Genomic DNA, 21,960 nt, shown 5'->3' with positions numbered 1-21,960 from the left:
TGTTCGACTTGCCCCTGTATCGAGTAAGAATTTTCTATCTTGACCTAATAATTCACTATGCACATAAGGTCCTTCTTGATCTACAGGAATCTCGATAAGCGGTAAGTCAACTTCCCTCTCTAGGCTGGTTCATGCGTAACGCTGATACTCAGGGTATTCATACTGTGCAGTCTGATACATTTGTCGTGTTGTGGTTTGTGTGGCAGTAGCAGGCAACGGTGGTGCAGCTGGCACAAACTGTATGGGTTGCTGTGAGGCTGGCATGGACTGTTGCTGAACTGGCATGGACTGTCCATGCTGCATAGCTCCTTGTTCATTCTGATCTTGTCTAACTAATCGTGGTCTCTCTTTTGCAATACCTGTAGCTATATTACGTTTCAGGACAGGACAATCGTGTACATAATGGCCCAGTTGTTTACAGTAATTGCAGGTTCCTTTTACAGGAACTGCGGAATCACCAGAATGTGTCACACCCTTTTTGTGACCATCTGCTGGTACTGTCTGAGAAACTAGCATTTTCATTTTTGTATCCTTCATACGTCTATGCTCGTGTTCTTGTTCATCCCTAATTCTATTGTGATGATACTGTAACATTTGTAGCATTTGCGACGGAGTGTTACTTTGCCAGGTACTCTCGAATTTCAATATTCTATTCTTCACTGGGGGCAATGCATTTTCCACAAATTTTGTCACAAATAAATGTGGATATGAGTCACTACTTGCTTTTATACCACTATTTATACCAAAACATTTTTCAAATCGAGCATAATAATCGCTTGTGTCTTCATCTTGCTTTTGTTTGCAGGCTGTGATTGCACCCCAATCTTCCTTTTTTGTAGTTAATAAACGTGGCAGTACCTGTACTAGTAAACCTGGTAACAGTTTAACTTTATCCCCGAGCCCTGAACCTGCAGTTCGGCCCCTTTCTTCCTCTGCTAATGCTGTCCAGTCTATCTTTTGGTCCCCCACTTCCCACTCTTTTTCTTTCAGTTTTTCATAAATGCCAGCAGGCAAAAGCACCTTTAATATCGTCATAATATCAGGAAAGGTGTACTCTCCCATCAGTAACATGTCTTTAATTTCTCGGTGGAAACCCGCTGGGTCTTTGTCATGACTAGGTACTACTTTCTTCATTTCTAATAATTCCATTTTTGATATGGGTGTGTAAACAAATACACGGTGAAACTCATTGTCTTCGCCTTTTATTGGGTGCACTTCTCGTAAAGGATTTTGTCTATCCATATAGTACGGCGCTCTTTCTCTGCGGGGCAGCGAGAGAGAATCCGGACTTACAAAAAGGACATACTGCTTACGTGACACTAATATCTCTTTAATTAGCTTGTTACTAGAACCTCTCCATCTGTTCGTGAGCAGTTCCGTTAATATATCAGGTAAAGGACCAGGGTCAGCATGTTGGCTTTTATATAATATAAGGAGTTGCTGAATCATATAGATTCCAGCTAAACGTTGTTCGTCTGTACTGAGATTAAAAAATGTGTGTGCTACGGTCTCATCACCGTATTGTTCAGGACTGTCAATCCAGTGAACGGCTGATCTGGCTAATTCTTGCTCATCCATGGAATCGAGGAGGTGGTAACCCCTTCGTTCTCGTAGTATTTTATCTGCGGCTTGAAACGAATGTTCAGGAGACTTCAGATTTATTACAGGCGTCGGATACGTTCTGCTATTATTTGGGCATACAGAGTGTATTGGATCAGAAAAACATCTAGTATTTTCACAGGATCTTCCTCTGCCTACATAAGCTATGGTCTCTGACTGTCTTGCGGAATTCCCTGATTCGGACACTTCATCTTGCTCAAACTCGTCTGTTCCCAATCTTTCTTCATGAATGCGCTCTATTTCTTTACGGATTTTTCGGCACATGGCTATTATACAATTTTGTTTATCGTGTCTCCCTTCTGATATATTCTGACTCCATCTTGTAAGAATAAGCATTGCATTCGGGTCTACCCCCGGACGATCTTGATTTCTGATTACACAGTTTATGAGGAAACGTAACAGTTCCCCCTGTATTTCTACTTTCTGGAATTCCATAGCTCTGTTAATACATCCTGGATCTCGTCCTGTTTGAACAAAATGATATATGTTATCTAGATGCGTAGTCATTCCTGGTAACCTTGCTAAATACTCTGCGGCTCGCCTGATACGTAATGATGCCAGGACCATTTCGTCCTCTTTACCAACCACCGGGTCATATCTACAATTAACAAGGAGTTCCTTAAGCGTACGTTCACTTACGAATTTTGGTGTACGTGAATGTGCTGACTCTTGAAAGACAAGTTTATTTATTCTAGGTGGTGTAAAGGTACTGCTAGCACCTCCCGTGGCCCCCTCTGGGGCGTCGGGTGTGAATGGGTTCGTTGAACGTGACACAGCAACTATTGGTGTCGATACCTCTGTAGAGTCGACTGCGGAGACAGATGCAGAAACAGATGTGCTTGCCGAAGCTTGTGTCGGGACTTGCTGTTGCACGGGAACAGATACCTGATCCTGACGTTGAACCCTTCCGCCAGACGGTCTATGTGGTGCGGCGTTAGCATACTCGGGAGCTGCGTCGTGTAGATATGAGGAGAGAAAAACATCTTCTGCGGTTCTGGGATGCCCTTTTGGATGTACCTTAATTGGAAATAATGGGGGTGGCAAGTCTTTTGGCATCTCTGGAGCAGCCTTAGGTAGTCCTTCGGCTAGAAGGGGATACATACCATTCATAAGAGCATTTCTTTGTCTATTTATTTGTTCTGATTTCACTCGGATACCTTCCTCAATTAATAGATTTTCTTGAACTTTATTTGAACTTTCTTTACTCCTCTCTTCTTGTCTACGTGCTTTTTCTGTTCGTCTATGAGATTCTTTACGCCATAACTCAACAGCGTCTTTCTGTGACTGTCTGACCTTTCTTTTCCATAACTCTTCCTCCACTTTCATGATGCACTCTGCATCCCAGGTTCCCGCTGCGGGCCACCTTTGACTTTCCGGTAATCCTTTGGTATAATCTACCCATAGATCAAGAAACAATATGGCATCTAAGCCATGCTTATGGTACATAAAATGTCCTGGAGTGTCCCTAGGAGGAATAGGAACTGCTTCTTCAAACACCCCTTTTCTGGTAGTAATCTGTCTTAACTTCGAGAAGAGCGGCATATTGCCAACTGATCTGATACTTACTCTTGAACTTACTTAATACGAAAAAAACACAATAATGAACAGTGAACAATGAACAATCATTCATACCACAATATGCAAGACATTTCTGAATACTTTAAACATTAAACATTAAACATTTTAACAATGACCGACAATGATGATAGTCTGCCTAACTAATCACCACGCTGAATTCTTGACAATAACTGAATACTTCGGAATACTTGATATACTGCTAAACAGTACATATACACTGCTAAACAGTGCAGACCGGATTTGTGTACCCAAATCCGTCTTGACCGGCACAACCTATGTGCGCGTCAACACGCCTCCCCGGCGATGGTACTCACCGAGTAGCTCCTTGAAACGGAAGGCCTCAGAGAATGGACAGGACTTGATGACTGCGGACATCGGACCCTCTGGACATCGGGATTTTGAAAACCTGGTGGGCCTCTGTATACCTCGGATCTTGCTCTCTCAGCTAGGCTCTGGTCGGGATACTTCGCACTTCTCACCGCCTCGTCTGGGTTGATCGCAGCCTCAGTCGCCTCCGCTTGACCGGAAGGAGCTTACAGGAAATCCTGCTGGTACGCGTTTATGGTCCGTCCAGCTGTGGCAGGAGACCGGGCCTGCAACGCACCGCCGGCGCGTGAGATGAGAAAGTGTCCCTGTTCGGGCGCCATTATGTGGTAAATAAAATACCGGACTGAATTTCATACGTAATCTTAAAATAAAGTAAAATAGCTCAAAATAACAAGAGGCAGAATCCGTGGTATAAGAGGTTTTCTAAATGGGCTTTATTCCATTCAAAATGGCCGACTCGAGTCACGGCCTTCAGGTTCCGTCACCACGAGGGTTCAGGAAGTGAAGTACAATACTTTATTGACAGACATGTATTTTTATAATAAGCACATTACAATGAAACGAATGTAGAAGGCGTAACATTTGATAAGAAAAGTGATATGACAGGTACGTGATCGAAACTAGGCGTAATAAGGAATAAAGGAAACATGATTGGTTAGGATTATCAGACATAGGTGGATCTATAAGATAATACTTGGCATAGATGCGCGCGCAGCAGTATGACGTGTAATTGACGTGCAACTAGGGGGTGAAGGGGACTTGACATTAACTCTACATATGGAGACGAAAAGTCTGAGGGGTCAAGTCAACCTAATCCCAAATCATATCTAACATCCTATGTTTAGAGAACTATGTTATCCACAAGGAAGGACTCTCGGACAGAATCTATTCTATACTAACTGTGTGTGCGTGTACAAGCGTCTAAGTGTCTATATGAGATGCGAGGGGCAGAAAACTTTCCATGGCAGCAGGGCTATGAATCACTTGCAGGAAGACGGAAAGGCTGAGTCCCTTGCTTGTGAGCAGAGGAAATGTTTACTTAAATCACTAGACAGGAATGCATCGGCTGAAGAGCAAAATAGATAATTCGAAGGTGAAATACAGCTTCTTGGCAGGCAGGCGAAAACTAGCCGAGGCAGGCACCGTTAGCTGCACAGGGAGTAGGACAAAGTTCATGGATACAGATGCGAGCTCAAGCTGAAGCTGTCAGAGACAGAGAGCAGGGAAAGGCTTGAGGACAGAATCGGGCCTACTTGCCTGAACTGAAAAAATGGAGTAATTTAGCCATATAAAGTCGGTGGCCTTTCATGCTTAGGAATCGAATATCCAGCCCATAGATGGCGGATCTGACAGAGAACATGTTGACGGTAGACACACATATGTTTGCGTCTTAGAAACTGGAACTGGAGGGAACATACATGTACTTGTAACATGCATATAGAACCGTTGGGGTCCAAGATAGGGGACATAACTGATCAGGAAAATCCACATTTCCACACATGCCGCAATATCCTGGGGGGGTCTGAGTAGTAGAGATTAGGAGAGAGAGTAGCAGAGAGTGAGTAGTAGAGAGTAGCAGAGAGGGAGTAGTAGAGAGTAGTAGAGAGTGAGTAGCAGAGAGTGAGTAGTAGAGAGAGGAGTAGTAGAGAAGTAAAGAGTGAGTAGTAGAGAGCAAGTAGTAGAGAGTGAGTAGTAGAGAGTAGTAGAGAGTGAGTAGTAGAGAGAGTAGTAGAGCGTGAGAAGTAGAGAGTGTAAGAGAGAGTAGTAGAGTAGTAGAGAGTGAGTAGTAGAGTAAGTAGTAGAGAGTAGTAGAGAGCGAGTAGTAGAGAGCGAGTAGTGGAGAGCGAGTAGTGGAGAGCGAGTAGTGGAGAGCGAGTAGTGGAGAGCGAGTAGTGGAGAGTGAGTAGTGGAGAGTGAGTAGTGGAGAGTGAGTAGTGGAGAGTGAGTAGTAGAGAGTGAGTAGTAGAGAGTAGTAGAGTGAGTAGTAGAGAGCGAGTAGTGGAGAGCGAGTAGTGGAGAGCGAGTAGTGGAGAGCGAGTAGTGGAGAGTGAGTAGTGGAGAGTGAGTAGTGGAGAGTGAGTAGTGGAGAGTGAGTAGTGGAGAGTGAGTAGTGGAGAGTGAGTAGTGGAGAGTGAGTAGTACAGAGTGAGTAGTAGAGAGAGAGTAGTAGAGAGTGAGTAGTAGAGTAGTAGAGAGTGAGTGGTAAAGAGTAGGAGAGCATAGTAGAGTGTGAGTAGTAGAGAGAGTAGTAGAGAGTAGTAGAGTAGTAGAGAGTGAGTAGTAGAGAGTGAGTAGTAGAGAGTAAGTAGTGGAGCGTGAGTAGTAGGGAGCGAGTAGTAGGGAGCGAGTAGTAGAGAGTGAATAGTAGAGCGAGAGTAGTAGAGCGAGAGTAGTAGAGTGAGTAGTAGAGAGTAGTAGAGAGTGAGTAGTAGAGAGAGTAGTAGAGAGTAGTAGAGAGTGAGTAGTAGAGTAGTAGAGAGTGAGTGGTAAAGAGTAGGAGAGCATAGTAGAGTGTGAGTAGTAGAGAGAGTAGTAGAGAGTAGTAGAGTAGTAGAGAGTGAGTAGCAGAGAGTGAGTAGTAGAGAGTGAATAGTAGAGACTAGTAGTAGAGAGTAGTAGAGAGAGAGTAGTAGAGAGTGAGTAGTAGAGAGTGAGTAGCGAGTAAATAGTAGAGAGTGAGTAGTAGAGAGTAGTCGAGAGTGAGTAGTAGAGAGAGAGAGTAGTAGAGAGTGAGTAGTAGAGTAGTAGAGAGTGAGTGGTAGAGAGTAGCAGAGAGTAGTAGAGTGAGTAGTAGAGAGTAGAGAGTGAGTAGTAGAGAGTGAATAGTAGAGAGAAGTAGAGAGTGAGTAGTAGAGAGAGTAGTAGAGTGAGTAGTAGAGAGTGAGTAGTAGGGTAGTAGAGAGTAGTCTGTCAGTGTCAGTCAGTCAGTGTCAGTCAATCAGGGTCAGTCAGTCAGTCAATCATTGTCAGTCAGTCAGTGTCAGTCAAATAGTGTCAGTCAGTGTCAGAGTCAGTGTCAGCTAAAGCAGCTCTGCTGACCTGGTTCTCTGGCTCTAAAGCAGCTCTGCTGGCCTGGTTCTCTCTCTCTAAAGCAGCTCTGCTGACCTGGTTTCTCTGGCTCTACAGCAGGTCTGCTGACCTGGTTCTCTGGCTCTAGAGCAGCTCTGCTGACCTAGTTAATAGGCTACAGAGCAGCTCTGCTGATCTGGTTCTCTCGCTCTACAACAGCTCTGCTAACCTGGTTCTCTGGCTCTAAAGCAGCTCTGCTGACCTGGTTCTCTGGCTCTACCGCTGCTCTGCTGACCTGGTTCTTAGGCTCTAGAGCAGCTCTGCTGACCTGGTTCTCTGGCTCTAAAGCAGCTCTGCTGACCTGGTTCTATGGCTCTAAAGCAGCTCTGCTGACCTGGTTCTATGGCTCTAAAGCAGCTCTGCTGACTTGGTTCTCTGGCTCTAGAGCAGCTCTGCTGACCTGGTTCTCTGGCTCTAAAGCAGCTCTGCTGACCTGGTTCTCTGGCTCTAAAGCAGCTCTGCTGGCCTCGTTCTCTGGCTCTAAAGCAGCTCTGCTGACCTGGTTCTGTCCCTCTAAAGCAGCTCTGCTTACCTGGGTCTCTGGCTCTAGAGCAGCTCTGCTGACCAAGTTCTTAGGCTCTAGAGCAGCTCTGCTGACCTGGTTCTCTGGCTCTACAGCAGCTCTGCTGACCTGGTTTGCTGCACTCACGATGCACCCACCAGACTTAGCGAAAATATATTTAAAAATAATATAAGTTTATTATAAGTATAAATATATTATTGTTATGAATATCTTACATAATCTCTTGCCCTAATATGTATATTAAAGACACATACATATCATTTTGGAACATAACATTTTTTTGCGGGAGTCGCACACCCAGCGCGCCCCAGCACGTATATATGTTGCGAATGCCCGGGAGCAGGAGTCGCGGACTGGTCGCATACCAATCGCGCACATCACGTGATATTGAATGTATATGATGTAACAGAAAAACACGCAGCCGTCGCACACCATACGCGGATCCTTCATGACTTTTCTTAAATGGCGGCTAGAACGCGCGCACCCACCGTGATGTGTACGCTTTGAGTGCGCGACTCAATAGGAATTAAAAAAAAATTATAATAATATAAATATATTAAAATTTAAAATGAAAACATGAAAATGTATCAATATTTCAATTGTAATTGTAATTTAAAAAAAATGAAATTTTCTGAAAAATATATAATGTCATTTAATGAATAAAATTTTTATAAATAAACAGTTAAAAAACTGTAGAAAATCAGTACAAAATTAGCATTTGAAAAAACCTTTGAAATTCACTGAAAAAAACCATAGGTTTCAGAGATGTTATAGTTAGAAATTAGCATTTAGAAAAACCTTTGAAATTCACAGAAAAAAAACATAGGTTTCAGGGGTGTTATAGTTAGCTGGCCATTTCACTCGTACAAAACTATAGAAATTCCTCCGTTATAGTTAGTTCTGCTAACTATAACTCGCGCACCTGCAATGCACTGTGGATGATGTCACATATTGCATCATTCATGGCATGGTCAGTGACATCACTGATGACATCACTGATGACATCATCCACGTGAAAATCTGATACACCTCATCATACACTAGTATAACCTTTCATCACTCACTGTAAAATACAGAGTACCATATTTGAAACTATTGACACACCAATACCAGTTACTACATACCCACTCACTGATCCCTAAGTCTACACACACAACTACCCATCCAACAACAGAATCATTTATACCTGCAGTCATTAATTAATAGAACACTATCAAATGCACTTATACACATATATAGACATTGACACATCAGCAGTCATCTTAGTCAGTTATGCAGTCATCCTACTCATTCATGAAAAAAATTAATCGCACTTACATTAACTCACTTACACAATTATCCAACAACACCTCATTTATTCAGACACATAGTAACTCATAGTTAATATGTTAAAAAAGCACCATTACAATTATACACTCATTCATATAGTTACTCACGATCACTGACTTAGACATACTTATTTATATACACCAACTCTCACATACAATGACTATTATTTTTTTACTTTGTTGAAGATGTACAACTAAAATATATATTTGCTCACCAACACACAAATAAATACACTCAGTCACCCAAACAACTGTTTCCACATGCACTCTTAAACCTCTACACCTAGTCAATCAACCATTCACACATCTATGCATAGAGTTACACACACCCCATCCAACCACACACAAACTCAGTGTCCCATACAAATACTCACCCAACTAATCAATAACTAATATACACACATGTAGTTAGTGACCAACTGATGCAGCATGTTATACAACAGAGACAGTGCTGCACACATTCACATAGTTTAGTTACTAATCCATGTATTAAGTGAGACACTTTTAATTACTCACTTAAAAAGACAGTCAGACAGCTACTAAATCCTCCATCCAGACAGTTATATATCCACTCAATCTTCAATACAGATTGGTATATATATATATAATACATATTTAAATTTCAAACTAAACCACATTCACTGGATGATGTCATCAGTGATGTCATTTGAGATGTCATCAGTGATGTCAGTGACCGTGTCATGAATGATGCAATATGTGACATCATCAGCAGTGCATTGAGGGCGCGCGCTTTATAGTTAGCAGAACTACCTATAACGGAGGAATTTCTATGGTTTTGTACGAGTAAAATGGCCAGCTAACTATAACACCCCTGAAACCTATGTTTTTTTCTGTGAATATATATATATATATTTACTGAAAAAAACCATAGGTTTCAGACATGTTATAGTTAGAAATTAGCTTTTAAAAAACCTTAGAAATTCACTAAAAAAAACATAGGTTTCAGGGCTGTTATAGTTAGCTGGACATTTCACTCGTACAAAACCATTGAAATTCCTCTGTTATAGTTAGTTCTGCTAACTATAACTCGCTCGCCCGCAATCCACTGCTGATGATGTCACATATTACATCATTCATGACATGGTCAGTGACATATATGATGACATCACTGATGACATCATCCAGTGAATGTGGTTTGGTTCGTTATTTAAATATGTATTAGATATATAGCAATCTGCATTGAAGAAGGAGTGGATATATAAATATCTGGATGGAGGATTTAGTAGCAGTGTGATTGACTAATTTATAGTATCTCACGAAATATATTGGATAGTGACTAAACTGTGTGAATATCTGTATCACTTTGTCAGTTGTGTAAACTGCTGCACCAGTTGGTTACTAGCTACGTGAAAGTCTATATTAGTTATTGATTAGTTAACTGAGTATTTGTATGGGAGAGTGAATGTGTGCGTGGTTCGGTGGGGGATGTGTGACTGTCCAAAGATGTGTGAATAGTTGATTCAGCAGGTATATGAGGTTAAGACTGCATGTTATAACAGTTGTTTGAGTGAGTGAATATCTTTATGGGTGTGAGGATGAGCAAATATATCTCTCAATGGTACATGTCCAACAAACTAGAAAAATAAAAGGCAGTGTATGTGACAGTTGTTGTATATAAATAAGTATACATAAGACTCAGCGATTGTATGAGTGACTGTATAGATAACTGTATACTTGTAATAGTGATTTTATAACACACTAAGTATGAGTTACTATCTATAGGAATAAATGAAGTGGTGTTTGTATAAGTGTGTAGCTGAGTAAATGTAAGTATGATCCATTGAGTGCATAAGTGAGTAGGATGACTGCATAAGTGAATAGGATGTGTGCTGGTGTGCAATATCGATATAGGTGTATAAGTATATTTGATAGTGTTCTATTGATCATTGACAGCATGTATGAGTGAATCTATAGGTAAGTGATTAGATGTGTGTGTAGATCTAGGAATCACTGAGTGTGTGTTTAGAAACTTGTATTGGTGTGTCAATGGATTCAAATATGGTACTCTGTATTTTACAGTGAGTGATGAAAGGTTATACTAGTGTATGATGAGGTGTATCTGATTGTCACATGGATGATGTCATTTGAGATGTCATCAGTGATGTCATGAGTGATGTCACTGACCATGTCATGAATGATGTAATATGTGACATCATCAGCAGTGGATTGCGGGTGCGCGAGTTATAGATAGCAGAACTAACTATAACGGAGGAATTTCAATGGTTTTGTACGAGTGAAATGTCCAGCTAACTATAACAGCCCTGAAACCTGTTTTTTTCAGTGAATATAATCTGTTTTCTTGCTTACATGGAATCATTCGTGGAGCAAGAAAACAGATTATAAACGAAGTGGCTGCTGCTGCCACAGACGGCATCAACGTCGTAGGCAAGGGGACTGCTCTGGCAGTTAAAAAGAGAGTGTATATATATATATGTATATATATGTATATATATATATATATATATATATATATATATATATATATATATATATATATATATATATATATATATATATATATATATATTACCTACTGGCGGTCGCCAGTAGGTAGTTATAGTTAGGACCCTGTTTCCATAGGAAATCCGCAACATTCTATTTGGAATAACTTTGGCGCCGGTCGACGAATCCTCGCGAAATTTTCAAAATAGGTGGGGCGCTACGCTCCGCTCCTACCCTGAAAGTCTCAGGGGGATTCGTCAAGCGGGGGCTGAGAAAAAAGGGGGGTCCCAAAACGCGTTTTTCCCATGCATTTTTCCATAGGACCTTTAGACACAGCTACAGCCCGAACGGCCGAACAGAGTTACTTGAAATTTGGCAGAGAGGTAGTCTACAGGTCAAGGAAGTGCCTTTTGTAGGTCTGGTGTAAATCTGTTCAGTAGATCCTGAGAAAATAGCATTTAAATCAATATATATATCTGAGCCAGCTTACGGTGCGCTTACCGTGCGCTTACGGTAAGCTTACCGAACGCGTACGGTGCCGTGCGCGAGCGCGATTCTGATTGGCTGTTTGATCTTAGTAAACATTCGAATCGGTCGAAACCAGGAAGTGGCGGCCGCCATTTTCTCTCTCGCATTCTGAGGGGGGGGAGGAAAAACAAAGGCAAAAAACATGTAAAGGGTCTGTTTATACAGCTCCTAACCACCTAGCCTTGATTAAGGTGTCCCAAAAGAACCCCCAATGCAAAAAATTCAATTTTATTTTTTTTCGAAAAAACGTCGATTATGCTTACCGTATGCGTACGGTAAAAATATATATATTTTTTTTAAACTATCCACACTTTCCCCACCCCGTGTGCAAAAGGTGCCCGAAGGGCACCTTTTTGGCATTGCATATAGTATATTAGGAACATTTAAAATATTACCTTTCACAACGAAGCGCATAATATGTCCTCCATGTGCGGACGGTGCGCGAAGCGCATCGTGCGTCCATGGCCCATCAAGCGTAACGTGGGCACGCGGTGCGCGTAGCGCACCACGTGCCCACCGTGCGTGCACGGCACTAACTGCGTAAAGTGGGCGCGCGGTGCGCGAAGCGCACCGCGTGCTCACTGTGCGCGCACGGTGCGCGCACGGAACGAACTGCGTTAAGTGGGCGCGCACGCCACGAACGGCGTAAAGTAACTTAGCATTTAAAAAAACCGTACAAATTCACTGAAAAAACCATAGGTTTCACACACGTTATAGTTAGGAATTAGCATTTAAAAAACCTTGCAAATTCAGTGAAAAAACCATAGGTTTCACGCATGCTATAGTTAGCTGGAGATTTTACTCATAAAAAACCAATGAAATTCCCCCGTTATAGTTAGTGCAGGCAACTATAACTCACGCGACCGCAATCCTCTGCTGATGACATATGTGTCTTTATGAAAAAAAAATATTTGTAATATATGTATAGCTAAAATTTAATGGAAGAAGACATGGGCAAATAAGTGTCGAAATACAGTATTAGCATCAGCAGAGGATTGCGGTCGCGTGAGTTATAGTTGCCAGCACTAACTATAACGGGGGAATTTCATTGGTTTTTTATGAGTAAAATCTCCAGCTAACTATAGCATGTGTGAAACCTATGGTTTTTTCACTGAATTTGCAAGGTTTTTTAAATGCTAATTCCTAACTATAACGTGTGTGAAACCTATGGTTTTTTCAGTGAATATATATATATATATATATATATATATATATATATATATATATATATATATACACACACACACACATATACATATATATACATTCACACACACATGCATATATATACATACACATACACAAAAACAACCAGGCTTCTTTTTATGGCAAGGAAGCTGTTGCAGACCTCATGACAGAACCAGAGATTTTTGGTGAATTTTGCACTTCTCTACTGTTCAGGGTCTAGATCAGAAACCCCCACAGAGCCCTCCAGACATTCTTCCCAGTTACCTGGCACCTCCACTCCATACACAGCAACATCCGTCTGGTTGAGAATATGGCTAAGTGTCCCCTCCACTTCCGTCGTGGACACGTTCTCGCCTCGCCACCGGAAGGTATCGCCGCTTCGATCTTTGAAGTACATGTAGCCGAGCTCGTCCATCACCAGCACGTCACCTGAGAGAGCAAGGAAACGTAACACAAAAAACTAAATTGTGAGAACACACTACAAACAACAGAGTTATTAAAGCATACTACACACACTGTACATGATATCTTTCTATGCTTCCTTGCTAGTTTTCTATCTGTCCCACCATATCTGCACTTAAGCCATCCTCTCTACATACACTCTATTTCTCTGCTTTCTCTACTTTGCCCTCCACCGCTCATCTCTCCTCATCTTCTTCCCATTTACCACTTTAGTTCTCTTAGACAAGATAATCCAGCTGGGTGAGAAAAACTGCAAAGTTTTTAACTTTGGATCAAGGTAACCTGGGTTCCAACATTGGCTCTCCCTTAGCCGCACTGTGTGATGCTGGCAGATTTCTGCATTTACGTGTACCTTGGTAACAAAGCTCCCAGGAACAGACAGAATGCTAACATGAAATGTGACATTTTTAACTAGACGCACCCATTCTCTTCTTGATTCTCTAAGTTAAGGTCCCCGACTTTTGCCTCTTCCTTCCTCACTTTCCACGTTTTTCATAACCACCTTCCATCAGCTCTCTTCATTATGTATTTGCATCGCTTCCTCTTGCGCATTTCACCTCTCTCATACATAATGCTTGCTTTTCCCTTTTTTTTAAAGTTATCTCCTGTACCTCTCCATGTTTCTCCCCTAAAAACATAAGACATAATGTAACAGTCAGTGGTTAATTTGTAAAAAAAATAAAAAATAAGTGCCCGGGCACTCGTCTGGCGGTAGCGTGCATCATCCCATTTCTCCTATCAGTACCGCCTAAAACAGAACCAACAACTAACCATGAAAGTGGGGCGAGGGTGTGGCATAATGGCCAGAGCTGCCGACTTCGGAGTTGAGGAACCAGGTTCGTGTCGCACGGCTCAACATCCTGTGATTCTGGGCAAATCACTTAATCTCCCGTAGATGAATGAGTCCTTAACTGGGGCTCATGATAAGCTCTGGTGCTGAGCACCGGAAACCACTGGCTCAAATTAAGCACTGGTAACAGTGCTGGTCAACCAATAACCAGTGGCGTAACACAGGCCCCTGCAGCCCCTGTGGTACGGGGGCCCCCTTAGCACTGTACTTTGGCACGAGAGCTCCTGAATAAATCCAGAACGGGGCCCCTCCATGTACCTTGCAGGGGGGGGGGCCCTCAAGCTTTGTTACGTCACTGCCAATAACATCACAGTTCACAGCACGTCCTTGAAAGCGGTACAGTCAAAACATAGGAGCACACTTCAAGCTTAGCACAAGCAAATAACAAAACAAGCACTGGCTTATTAAAAAATGCCTGGATTCTTCCATCCATCCAGTGACTCGTCCATCAGTCCACACACTCAACTACCAGATCTCTTTTTTTGCTGCTAGTTTGTCACAGGTGTGAAAAAAGCTTGCAGCAGTACGTGGAGGTTTGAGCATGCTGTCAGTGGTATAAACTGCTAGTCTGAGAGTGCAGACAGTCATGTCAGACTGCAAGTCTGCCAGTGTGACAGCGTGGCTGGTAGTGAGTGACTGCTACTCTGATGGGTGCGGGACTGTTTTGCAGTTAGTGCTGGACAGGCACTATGTGAGGGGTTGAAGAATCCTTCTGAAATAATGTGACTGGGGCTGTGTGAGGGTTGTGAGAGTGCTTCCGGTATGATGAGGCTGCTAGTCTGTGGGGGGTGGGAAACTGCTGTTGGTATTTAGGATGTTTTGCTTTTCCACTACAAGGCCTGTAAGAGTCCCCTCATGTTTGTTTTGAGGCCACAGCGGAAAGCACGCTTTGTACTTATTTTAACAATAGAATACAGCTTTCTCCGTAAACAACGCTGGAACAATCATTGCAAAGCGGAGTCCTCCTCCTCCACTTGTGCGCCTTGACCGTTTGCGGTCTCTAATGAGGCGGTCCAGGGAATGGATGGGACACCGATGACTTATGCTGGCCATTTATCCCTTTCGAGAACTCTTGCCAAGTGACTGGTGGTGCCCACCTTGTCCCACCTTTCCCCCTGCACAAATGCCACCATATAATGTGCAGAACAGGTTGTCTTTAGTGTTGTCACCAAGCAACAGTTACATCAACAGTCTCAGCCCCCTTCCATTAAACACGTTAGTGCTTGCAGACACTCATTCACTCTCCGATTTCACACGAACAGCTCTGCAGCAGTTTCTAGCCTCTGCTCTTCATGGATGATGTTTGTCTCAGTGCACCAACTGCAAAGTCACTCCAACTCATCTGCCTTGGTGCACACATGGTGTGCATGTGCACAAAGGGCCCTTTAGCCGCAGGGTGTGTGTGGTACAGTAAAGTTTGTGGGGAGCAGTGGGCTTGCAGCCAGGCACAGTTAATACACTGCACACGTGCTGCAGAGCAAACACTTATGCATACATAGAAGAGTACTAGGATCACACACACTAGATAAACCAGCATGTCATAGCTCAGACCCCGCTCACTGGTGTCACCCCACACTGGGAAGGGAGTGCGGTGGCTCGAAAGAGGAAGCACAGCATTTCTCAGAAGATGATCCCTGCGGCAGCTGAGGCATGGAGCGTACCACACCGCAGGGACGGCTCCTCCGTTGGTGGGGGGGTGTATTTCGACGGATGATGACAAGGGGAAATTAAATATTGATTCAATTTTCCCTCGTCATCGTCCATTTTAAATCCACCCTCACCCGGCCCCGCCGCTCTTACCTGCACGGGCCGCGGCTGGACAATGGACTCAACATCACCCTGCAAGATATAGTCTAAATTTACACGATGAAAGTAGTCTGGGTGGCAAAACATTTCAGAGCATATGTTTAGTACATAATCTGCATGGAACAAATTGGTCAACAGGTGCTAGACTGGTTAGATGAGGTGGGGCCTCAGTACTCAATACAGGGATCAATGTGTGAAACAATAACACAGGTGATCAACATGTGAGTATAAAAACATGTTCTGACTGCAAGACAGATACTAAGTATATGGGCGGTCAGAGGAGGCTGCTCTGGTCCCTACACAGAAACATTTCCAGGCAAAAAGAAGTCTAAAATGAAAGCAAATAACGTCAGCGCGCATGTGTGACAATTACATGTTGCTCTGCTCGTCACTTCCGGAATGAAGCGACATTGGTACTGGGCCACATGACGCCACAAACCAGTGCACAGGAATATTGCCTTCACGTTTCCGTGAGATTATTCACATGGTGAGGAATCTGCAGTTAAAAGTGTTCATCAGAATGAATATCAGCTGGCTTTTAGACTCAACGATGCCGTGAATATGTGGGTCTTCATCAGGACGGGGAGGCAGAGGTTAAAGACAGTTGGGGTAGCACCTACAAGGGTAAGGGTCCAGAGTGTCTCTGAGTTGTACTGTGGTAAAGGATCAGCTGAAAACACAGTAAGGCTAACCCTCTACAAGTTGAATCAAGTTAAAAGAAGACAAAAATGAGAAAAGTGGATTCAGAGGGCATCTGTACTTCTCGATTCGAGCACCGCAAGTAGTGGTGCGCACGGCTACACCCTACAGAACTTGAGCTCTTCCACTGGGACAGACAACCTCCTTTGAAAAGCCCGGTCAATGCCCATTTCATATTAACAGCCGTAGGCTAGCAGTTAACACTATTAAATGCATTATCACTACAAAGTTCTCTCACCACCAGTAAATCTCAGTGCTTAATTTGAGCCGGTGGTTTCCGGTGCTGGCACCAGCACTTAATTGTCAACACCGGCGCTTATAGCGCAAACCCGACCCAAAGGTATTGGAGCGCTTTTCATGAGCACACATTCTTTTTTGGTAGACATGGAGAGATTTTGTGATTTGCTCAGAATCACAGGATGTTGAGCCTACGCCAAGACACGAACCTGGTTCTCTAGCTCCAAAGTCGGCAGTTCTGGCCATTACGCCACATCCTCTCCCCTCTTGGTTAGTAGTTGGTTCTGTAATAGGCGGCGCTAATAGGAGCAACGGTCTGGGGCAAGTTGCCTCTTGATGAGAGCCCCGGCACTTATTTTTTCACAAATTAAGCACAAGCCTCCAGAGAGTCCACATTGGAAGACTGTGGTTGACACATGCAGAATAAGACTACTGTCTGCGAATGTGTGATAATGAAAATCTCAAAAGAAAGGTCCCCAGAACTTTCTATTGTGCGAATAAGATTCAAGTCTATTCTGTGTTCTCTTTTTGTTCCTTTTTTCTGCATATATTCTGACTATTTCATCTTTGCTTTCTGATGACTGCAGGAAGACTGCTTGAGTTGCCAGTATTGGTGCTAGCCTGGATTACAGCAATGACCTTTACATAGGTATAGCTAAGAACCAAATCAATAGACTACAGACGGTCCACATTCAAGCTACCAGGGCTGTCTCTTGACCATCTCACTTTGCTTCAGCTAAGTCATTATTGCAGAAGCTTCTTTGTGTGTGTCAAAAAAACAAGATATTTTTTCAAGTAATATCTCTGCCACATAAATAGCTTTACAGATCATAAACTAACCTTAAGCCAAGCTAAGTGAATACATACCTCAGCACCACCTATATTCTTTATTTGCCATTCCCTGAGTTAATAAAGCTATCTGTGGGAGGGAATGCCTTTTCAGTACTTGCCCCCAGATTGTGGAATGAGCAGCCATCGGACCCAAAGCACATCTCTTACCACCTTCTCCTTCAGGAAGAAACTCAAATGATATCCTTTCTTGCGTTATTATTTTCCTTTTTACTCCCTGTTCTGTGTTGGGCTTTATTGCTTTCAGCACCACGAGACCCCGGGTAAAAAGCACTTAATAAATTCAATACACGACATGGAGGCCACAGTAAGACAGTCTCCGAGACTTAGTAATATGGCCACCTAAGTTTATCAAGGTGACACATTATGCCAAGACCATGTGCGACTCACCCTGGGCCATTTGATTAAAGAGAAGGCTATTTGCAATGATTAAGAGTGAGACAATTAAAAAAGAACCTCTTTGCCATGAGCTTTGAAGAGTCACTCGAAGAAGATGACTTTGTTTAGGTTGTGACCTGGACATACAATCACGATCAAAGCAGACGATAACCCATAGGGCCAATTAAAACGATGCTAACAGCAGTGTATGGTCTATGTGGAACATGAAACACAATCCCCCAGTTACAAGGATGATCACTTGATTTCATTTTTTTTTTTTTAAATACAACAGCACAAGCCGAGACTCATGACAAAGGAAGGATGCAGCCATGAAAGGTGCGATGAGACACAAGAGGTCTGGATTGTAGTGGACACAGGGTTTTACGTACACACATTGCTATGTTAGTATAAGCGTTTTTAGAAGCTAAACGCCATCTTGCCCCTTTGCTGCTTTTGGACACGACACTACAGGTAGCTGTTATTACAAGTAAAATTGCTAGCTTGCTTTTTCTTCACATGAGAACAGTCTGTTGCTCACATCCCTAGACGTGCACCGCAACCTTAGTCTGAACACTGTGTGCAGGAGCTGTCAAGGTCAAATAACAATGTATGCTGTTGAATTCAGGTTGATCGGCCCACACAACACGCACACAGCTGCAAATATCTGAAACTCGGGTGCCTTTAATATTGCACTTTGCATGCATGATTCAGACACTTGGAGAAAACCTTTCCAGACACAGAGAGCAGAGCTGATCCTGTGATGTGATTCACCTAAGCTGATCTTTGAGGTATGGGGTTCCCCATTCAAACCTAGAGACCTTCTATTAGTTTATAAAACTAGTTCAATAGCCAAGGGAGGGTGGTTCACAAAGTATTATAGGACTTGTTTTCCACTATCATTTTTAATATGATTTCTCCCTTCATTTTCTATGGTATCGTAACAATGCTGATGGTTTTATTTTTAATCATTTACCTGCTTATATTAGCCAAAGTACTGCACCTTAGAGCACGTAGTTAAAAAAAAAACATTTTAAACTTTTCCGTGTCTCTGATTACTCTTGTTGTGGACTGATATGAGAATAATAACGAAAAGGTGTTTCTGATTCCCACCATTCCTGAGAGTACTCTAAGTCGCTTGTTCTGGATTGTCTAATCATTGGTAGCTTCGAAATGATATGGAGAAAGAATGACACACTGATGCTAGTCGAATAGGGGTTCTGGGTACTGAGGTGAGTTTTTGGTACACCACAATGCACTAAGGTCCTGGTTTCCTGTGCATAGTTCTGTGCATGAGCAGAATCCCTGCAACAGGATGACATGAAAAAAGTTATGGCATGCATGAGGATACAACACTAAAGGGAGTCCACATAACATAACAGATGGCCCATGGGCGGGGTGAAGATACACCACAAGACTTTACACGACACAAGAGACAACAGCAGAAGACAGTCCACTAGACACTTTCTATGGAAGCGAGAAGAGACAACAGCAGGAGATGGTTCATAGAAAGCATAAATACTTCATTAGGAGATTGCCTATTAGATACATGGAAAGGATGCCAGTCACACCACCCTATTGGCATCCTTAGAACCGAAGACCATACTAGAAGATTTCTTAATTGGCACATGATTGCATAGATCACACGCTTGAAACGCACAATACAGGAAGACACTGCATAATATTGACGCCGTAACACAATAGTGGACATCATGGTCTAATTCTGTCACGGGACACATTAATGAGGCAATCAAAAACTAGATTTGTCTGTGCAATCGCGAGAGAGACAGTTATCACCACACTGTATCAGATACGCAGTTATGAAAACAGAAATTATAGTAAACAGAGGTGTTCAGTTTAGTCTTTAGCACACATCGACAAGGAGGCATAACAGTGACATCACACACTTAGAGTTGTTGAGGTGTGAAGACTAATGCCCTGAAATAGGGAACTTATTGAAAAGAATACCTGATAAGTAGGCACTGTCTCCTTTCTCAAAAACATTGAACGCTATCTTCTTGTTGGTGGCTGCCTTGTTCGTGTAGCCATCAAAACGTCGCAGTGGGTCTTGTTGATTGATTCGCCCCACCAGAAGGCCCGCCTCCCCTGGAGAAAGTGAAGAGGCTGCGTCAGAGATAATGGAGATACAACAAGTAGACAATAACTACTCTTTAAACCAGCCATAGCCATTTACAAAGCCCAGCGGTAGTTCCCAAACCGCAGCTGGGGCTAACGTAAAAGCATTTCCCAAACCCAGTCATTATACTTACCATGGAATGCAAAACAAAGCTTTTACAAATCCAAATGGCTTCTTTAAAGATTTCCGTATGGCTGTCTATGGAAACCAATGAGTGGTTATAGCTGCTGATGACTGATTTTTACAAACTAGCTCCCAATGGCTGACAGTGTAAACCAGCCAGGCCAGCAGCAACAAGCCACTACCGCCCCTTGTATGTGTTGAAGGCAGTCTACCTCTGCCTGTGCTGCTGAAATAACCGTTTGGAAACATTAATGAGATTGACAGGCTGCAGTTGTGAATGTCCTAGAACCGGGGTATCTAACCTTTTCTGTAGCAGGAGCAAAAGTTCAATAAAACTCATGCTGAGGTACTAATATTGTTATTACTGTTTAGACAATATGACGATAGTGGCCACCCTATGCAAGTCTGTCAGTGGCGACCGACTCAGTGCATCAGACAGCAATGCAAGAAAGGTTTTATCAACTTGGAATGTAGATATATTTTGGAAATTCCACCATTTTTCTCCAAACATCATCTTATGATCTCTGAGAACGCACAAATTTCATCTTTAATACACACTTTTCAATTTTGGAATGCTTATGTTAATTCATTCAAGTAATAGGCTCTAATTTAGTAGGCTGGGCTGCAAATAAGAGATCTGCTTACAGCTGGGTGAAGAGCTACCAGTAGATCACGAGCTACTCGTTGGAGATGCCTATCCTAGACCTTACCAGGCTGGCAGGCAATACAGATTCCGTGGCAGTCCCGAATCAGCTCCATGGTGTCTTCGTTCACCTTCACCAGGCGAATCGGATATACGTTTGGCAAAATCCGACTATTGAACCCGCAGGCTCCCACCTGAAGAGACAGACATTTCAAGAGCATTGAGCACACTCATTAAATACTAAGCACCACACACTAGAACAGAGCTGCCAGGCTGAGTGAGCCAACTTCCTGCAGAAAGAACCCTGCAGCCCCATCCCTGCGCCATGCCTCACAGAACCGCCCCCTGTAGTACCACACACCAGTAGGCCTCAGTGGCTGAAGACACCAAAATCACTGCTCACTCTGAGACAGCCCATTTCCTCCCCGCAGTGAGACACTCCTTCCCTTCAACAGGTTTTAGGTGTTCCCCCTCTGTGGTGACCCCCCGTCACCACCCTCTGCCTCCCACCCTCCTTCCCTGTGCTCCACAAGCACACATTCTCCCTGCACAGAAAACTCTTTGGCACCTTTCCATCAAGGTTGGCGATGCTGCAGTTGCACTCGGTGGCTCCGTAGAACTCTCCGATCTGCTTGACCCGGAAGCGGTTGGTGAACTCTTCCCAGATGGAGGGTCTCAACCCATTGCCAATTGCCAGGCGTACCCGGTGCTTCGCCTCCGCCTCCCGCACAGGCTGGTTCAGCAGGTACCGACAAATCTCTCCGATGTACTGAATGACCTGGAGGAGTCGACAATGGCAGATCACAGTTAGGACAAACACCGTGACGTCAGCAAACAGCAATGCAGCTGCAGACACCAGGCTCCTGCGGTGGAGGCTGAATGCAAGCATGGTGTCTGAGAGTGGGGGTTGGGGCCTTCATGCTGGCAGACGATGAAGTCCTTGATCAATGTACAGGGAGAGCGGACACCTATGGCACTGTGGGGGCGGAGCAGTGGCCACTTCTGCTTCTGTGTGGGCGGAAGGACTCTATAGCTTTGGACCCCTGATTCTGATTACCTTGCAGTTCTGGAGCTGCTGCTCAAGCTGAGTTTACATTTCTGGTGGAATAATGCAGCAGTAAGAGCATGGTGCGAGCAGAAAGGTAAAGACCTGGG

The 21,960-nt window shown here is 43.3% G+C and overlaps 1 protein-coding gene across 1 annotated transcript in view; it reads right to left on the bottom strand.

The window, feature by feature from the left end:
* Positions 1–21,960, bottom strand: part of SLC27A1 (solute carrier family 27 member 1) — a 216,011-nt gene that overhangs the window by 32,577 nt on the left and 161,474 nt on the right. Inside the window, exons 7-10 of the mRNA XM_085654270.1 lie at positions 21,374–21,583; positions 20,873–20,999; positions 19,871–20,008; positions 12,889–13,053 (exon numbers count right to left, since the gene is read on the bottom strand). Of these exons, the coding sequence (XP_085510396.1) occupies positions 12,889–13,053; positions 19,871–20,008; positions 20,873–20,999; positions 21,374–21,583 (640 nt within the window). The remainder of the gene's footprint in view (positions 1–12,888; positions 13,054–19,870; positions 20,009–20,872; positions 21,000–21,373; positions 21,584–21,960) is intronic.

Source organism: Triturus cristatus, chromosome 4_1, assembly GCF_964204655.1.
Source record: "Triturus cristatus chromosome 4_1, aTriCri1.1, whole genome shotgun sequence".
In the NCBI taxonomy this organism is placed as follows: domain Eukaryota; kingdom Metazoa; phylum Chordata; class Amphibia; order Caudata; family Salamandridae; genus Triturus; species Triturus cristatus.
The sequence above is the reverse complement of the archived record's forward strand: the minus strand, read 5'-3'. Positions and strand labels throughout refer to the sequence as shown.